This window comes from Carassius gibelio, chromosome B13 (assembly GCF_023724105.1).
Source record: "Carassius gibelio isolate Cgi1373 ecotype wild population from Czech Republic chromosome B13, carGib1.2-hapl.c, whole genome shotgun sequence".
Taxonomy (NCBI): domain Eukaryota; kingdom Metazoa; phylum Chordata; class Actinopteri; order Cypriniformes; family Cyprinidae; genus Carassius; species Carassius gibelio.
Window position 1 is genome coordinate 11,051,481 of NC_068408.1, and position 5,531 is coordinate 11,057,011.

The following is a 5,531-nucleotide window of genomic DNA, read 5'->3' on the forward strand; positions in this document are numbered from 1 at the left end:
TCTTTTATAATATAATATTATATTTCTATATTTATTTTTTCTTTCTTAATAATAGACTTAATATCGAAATGTATATGAACAAAAACATTAAAAGACATTTTTAATGGAAAACAAAATCTAAATACTGATTAGAAAAAAAAAGTGCTAAGGAAAGTCATTTCAAATTTCTTATGATCAAATCAAGTTTCGTCTTCTTGACTAATTTGATCCTAAATGTTCTCTGATTGACATCCTGTTTCAGACACATACGTAAAGCTGACTCTGCTGAACTCAATGGGTCAAGAGATGTCCAAGTGCAAGACGTCCATCTGTCGAGGCCAACCCAACCCCACCTACAAGGAGACCTTTGTGTTCCAAGTAGCTCTGTTCCAGCTCTCCGATGTCACACTCATCCTGTCGGTCTACAACAAGCGCAGCATGAAACGGAAGGAGATGATTGGCTGGATCTCTCTGGGGCTGAACAGCTCTGGGGAGGAGGAGCTGACACACTGGACACAGATGAAGGAATCGAAGGGACAACAGGTGTGTCGATGGCACAGTCTTTTGGAGTCCTAGAATGTCAGCAAGTGATGGCAATGATGTGTGTTATGGCATAGGTGACAGAGAGCAGGTCATGCCCTCGAACGGCCCCAAGACAACAGAGCTGGCCCTCACTGCAGTGCATTATGAGAAACACGAGTAGTTCTGGGGATGTAATCTACTCTCCTTCCCAATGCACTGTGGGAAACGGGTTAGAGAAAATGGTGAGAACAGGGTTAGAGATGCCACACCGTTAATGGAGGAAACACTACTGAGATTTATTTAGATATTTATTTGTATATTTTGACATGATGTTTCTCTTTTGTTCATTTTAAGATTATGGGGTTATGGTGTTTAAGGCACAGTAAGAGAGAAAGAAAGTGTGAGATCCAGACATGAACGAGTTCATATATCTTAGCTCAGATTATAACTTGTGTCCTAAGATTACATTACTCAGACCTACCAAAGTTGTTCAGGGGTACAATTACTGTCAGGTTGACTAGATGCCATTCTGAGGTATTTGAATGAAAACTATGTCTATGGCTGGGTTTCTCAACATGTGATTGGATTTTCTAGATTGTGTTCTTATACAGGATTTAGTTCATTCCAATGTATTATAAGAGTGCCAATCCATACTTCAACACATATAGCCTGTTATGTGTCAGTGCCCGGTTGCATGAAACTCTTTAAGTGAGGGTTTCCCTGAGGGAGAAAAAATCCCTGAGGTAAGGGATTTCATTAAGAGCGTTGCAAGAAACCTCTTAACTGTCAACCTTACCTAAGTGTTTATACTAAGCGTTTCACAGTAGTTTCTGACATCAAACGGCAAAGATCTCCGCGGTTGCTATAGTTACTACCTCTAACAGTAAACAGAACATAACGAACCACAAAGTCAAACCCTTACTTAAATCACACTTGTATTAATATATTTTTCATATGGAGAGTACAAACATAACAGAAAAAAAAAAAAAAACTGGACAGAGGACGAAAAGGCAATTATTGTTTTCATAAGTGGTTATAATAATAATAATAATATTTTCATCCTTTCATCAACCATTCAACGTTTCCAAGGGGTTATTACGATCATTAAAATACACGCCTTGGTATATCTTCAATTAACACTAAATCAGCCATCATATTTTGTGTTTAAGTTGACTTAAGGAAGCTGTTTTGGTCCCTTAAATTTATTAAGGTGAAATGGTCACTAAGGACTTTGTAGCAACACTTAAGGGAACACTTAGATAATTAAGGGGAAAAACTTAATAACAGCCTCAAGTTCCTTAAGGAAACCCTTAGGGTTTTTTTTCATGCAACCCAAGTTTCACTAGGTGTACCCTTAACCTTATATGTAAGGGATTTCTTAGCTTAAGGAGTTTCAAGCAACCGGGCACAGATATTTTATTTCCTCTCATTCTGAATTTAATACTTGGATCAGAAACTCCACAATACAAATAGAAAAAAAATTATTTCATTCTCAATATAACATTAACAGCCAATAAGGATAAAACTTTTGTTTAAACTACATTTTCTTATAAACACCTTAATATAATAATATGTTTATAAAGCTTTATAAATATAAGAAAAACTTTATAATATAAGTATGAATTATTATTTTTTAAAAATGTATAAAAATATAAAGTATATCGATTATTTGTTTGCTTATACAATCATGTCATGACATGTTATAAAAAGGTTTTTATTTTATTTTTCTACTGGAAACCCAGTAAAACAGAAGCACTTCCTTATTTTTTATTATATTATATTTTAACATGCATTACAGAAGAAATCTCTTAAATCCCTTTAAACGTTTAATGAAGTAATATAATGTCAATACAAAATTGGTGATAAATTAAATAATATTGTCCAAAATGTTCTATAGCACTTTTAATAAACTAATACCCTGAATTTATTATGTAAAATGTAATTTATAGTGTAAAATGTATAAAGTATATAAATTACTAAATATAAATTATTTGTTGACAAATACAATAAAAATGAAACACATTAAAAACATTTGAAAATCTACTGTACATGGAAACCCTGTAAAAAAGAAGCATTTCCTTATTTTATATATATATAATATTTCATATTATATTTTAACTATACATTATAGAAGAAATCCCTTGAATACCTTGAAATCATTTTAATAAAGTGATATAATGTCAATACAAAATTATACAATACTGACCTGACCATAATCTTTTCACAATAAAGGCCTGTTCACACCCAGAATGATAATTATAACAATTAAACTATAAAAACTATATTAGTGTCCAAACCAACAGACTATAACATAAGTTATGTTAATGCAATGACAAATGGGATTTACCATTCCTGATGAAGAACAATGAGCACATGCATCTTCAGCTCTTACTTCGACTTTAGAGTCAAATCTGTGACTGTTTTGAATCGTGAGAACATTATGAAACCATTTTCTAATAGTTTCTAACATGGTGAAATGAAGGCTGCATTAATTTGACAGTTTATGATATGGATGTGTATTTGCCATACTTTTACACAAGACTGTTCCCTCTAATCTTTTGTATTGAATTTATTGTGCGATCCTGAATGTTGAGATTTAGTACCGGAGACTTAACACTCAGTACTGCAACACTAGAGATGTAGAATGCCAGTGTTCTGGCTGAATGTCCTGTATAGAGGACCAGTGATGAAACTATGAGGATGTTTAACTATGAGGAGTGTGTGATGGTAAGGAGGCTTCTCAGCGCTTTTGCTCTGTCTATACAAGTGTCCTGATCTCTGTGTGGTCAACCTGTGAAATCTGTCTTGAACTAGTTTCTTTCCTTTCTTGAGCGATGGTCAAACTCACTCAGTGATTGTTATGTACTGTAAATGGCACATAGATTTTGCTGATCTATTTTTGTATCTATATATCTGAGAAAATGGACCCACTTTCTTGGTAAATGTATGAAGCTCTGTGAGCAGTATGGAGTTGTAGACTTTGTTCTACTTTCACAGTTTAGTTGATATTTCGTACCATTTTCGCTTTAAAAGAAATGTTTAATTAGTGAATGTGTCACTTATTCAGTGTGCTTTTTCAAAATATCACAAGATAAATGTTGAGATAAAAAAAAAAAAACCTTGTCCCTGTTACAGTCTTGCAGGTTGATAGAAACAAGTGTGAGTGTGTGAGACAAGGGTGTGTTTGTTCAGTGTGATGTTACATACTGTTATATGTATTCTTAGCTTTGCTAATGTCGTCATTTCAGGTGATGATACTGTATATGAATTTGTTTTACTCCCCTCCTTAAAAGAGAGAAAAGTCAGGTATGGCAAGTAGCTGGACTCTTTGAGCTAGTATGTTTTGTAAGACCAGAATTAAGCACATTTTTAGGGCACATGGAGTCATGAAACACATCTTGTGAAAGAGTCTCGGACTTTGATGGTCCTCAGAGAGTCACAACTGGACAATATCTCCCTTACAGACCACGTCCCACGAAACGCACAGCTGGGCTGAGCTTTCCCTCTCACGCTGGGTCTGGGAGATGTTCTCAGTTTCTTCTTGGCAAACGGAGTAAACAGTCTCGAAATGGTATTTTAACATTCTGTCAACTTTTAAGCCTGAGAAAATGCCACAGCTGTCAAAATTACAATGACATAATACAGCACAATGTTGAAATGTAGGATGTTAAATGCATTATGACTAGAAAACAGCTGTGTCACAAACTGACGCAGAGAGGCTGTTATGTCTTACTCGTGACAGTTTTATTAGGGGCTTGGTGCACTGTTGCCTCATGCAGATATGGCTTCCAAATGATTTTCACACTATAAATGAGAATCTCATTGCAAATACAGTAAATCAGTTAAATAGGTTGGTTACATGGCTCTGCCAGTCTGCAGTCCCTCAGACTCAAGCTTTCCAGTAGATTCTGACCAGTCCATATTTAAAGGGATAGTTCACCTTTAGATTTAACATTTAGTTGTCAAGTTACTCATGCTCATATTGTTCTAACCCTGTATTATTTCATGAAACTCAAATTTAGATGTTAGGCAGAATGTCCAAGCTGCACTTTAACACATAAAGCATGCTCCAAGACTTCTAAGTCTTCTGAAACTATGTTATAGTTTGTATGAAACAGACCCAAATTCATTGTTCAGTGATAAACACAGCTCATTATGTATAAAAGTGCATTGTTTTATTACATGAATACAAGCACAAATAAGGGTTCTGATTGAGGGGGAAGATGATTAGTAAATACTGGTTTAAATCATGGCCTGTTCCGAACACAGGCCTACTTCAAAAATGTTGAGTCCGTTCGATTTTAGTTTTTGTAAGAAGTCTCTTATGCTCATCAATGCTCCCAAGTTTTGATCAAACAAATGGAATACAGTGAAAAAACTTAAATTGTGAAATATTTTTGCCATTTAAAATATATTTCTGAGATGGCAAAGCTGGATTTTCAGCACACTCCAGTCGTCAGTGTCACATAAACCTTTAGAAATAATTTTAATATGCTGATTTGCTGCTCAGAAACATTAATTATTATTATCAATGCTGAAAACAATTGTGCTGCTTAATGTTTTGTGGCTAATGATTTTTAAGTCTAAAAAAAGAACAGCATTTCATTGAATTATATTTTTTTGTAACAATTTAAAAAATATTTGTTTTAACGTTTAATAAGTTTAATGCAATCCCAATCTTTTGCAAAAATATATGTCTTTATAAGACTTGGAATATAGCATACATATGGAATAATAAATTCACTGTTTGTATAATGTTTAAAGGGATACTCCACCCCAAAAAGTTAATTTTGTAATTAATCACTTACCCCCATGTCATTCCAAACCCATCAAAGCTTTGTTCATCTTCGGAACATAATTTAAGATATTTTGAAAGAAAACCATGAGGTTTGAGACTGTCTCATTGACTGCCAAGTACATTACACTGTCAGGGTCCAGAAAACTATTAAAAGCATCGTCAGAATAGTCCATCTGCCATCAGTAGTTCAACCGTAACATTATGAAGCGACGAGAATACTTTTTGTAAACAA

The 5,531-nt window shown here is 34.2% G+C and overlaps 1 protein-coding gene across 1 annotated transcript in view; it reads left to right on the top strand.

Moving 5' to 3' along the window:
- The window catches only part of LOC127969790 (synaptotagmin-14-like), a 22,786-nt gene extending 17,463 nt beyond the window's left edge, over positions 1–5,323 (top strand). Inside the window, exon 8 of the mRNA XM_052571892.1 lies at positions 242–5,323. Coding sequence (XP_052427852.1) covers positions 242–555 — 314 coding nt within the window. The 3' untranslated portion in view covers positions 556–5,323. The remainder of the gene's footprint in view (positions 1–241) is intronic.
- Positions 5,324–5,531: the final 208 nt, after the last annotated feature.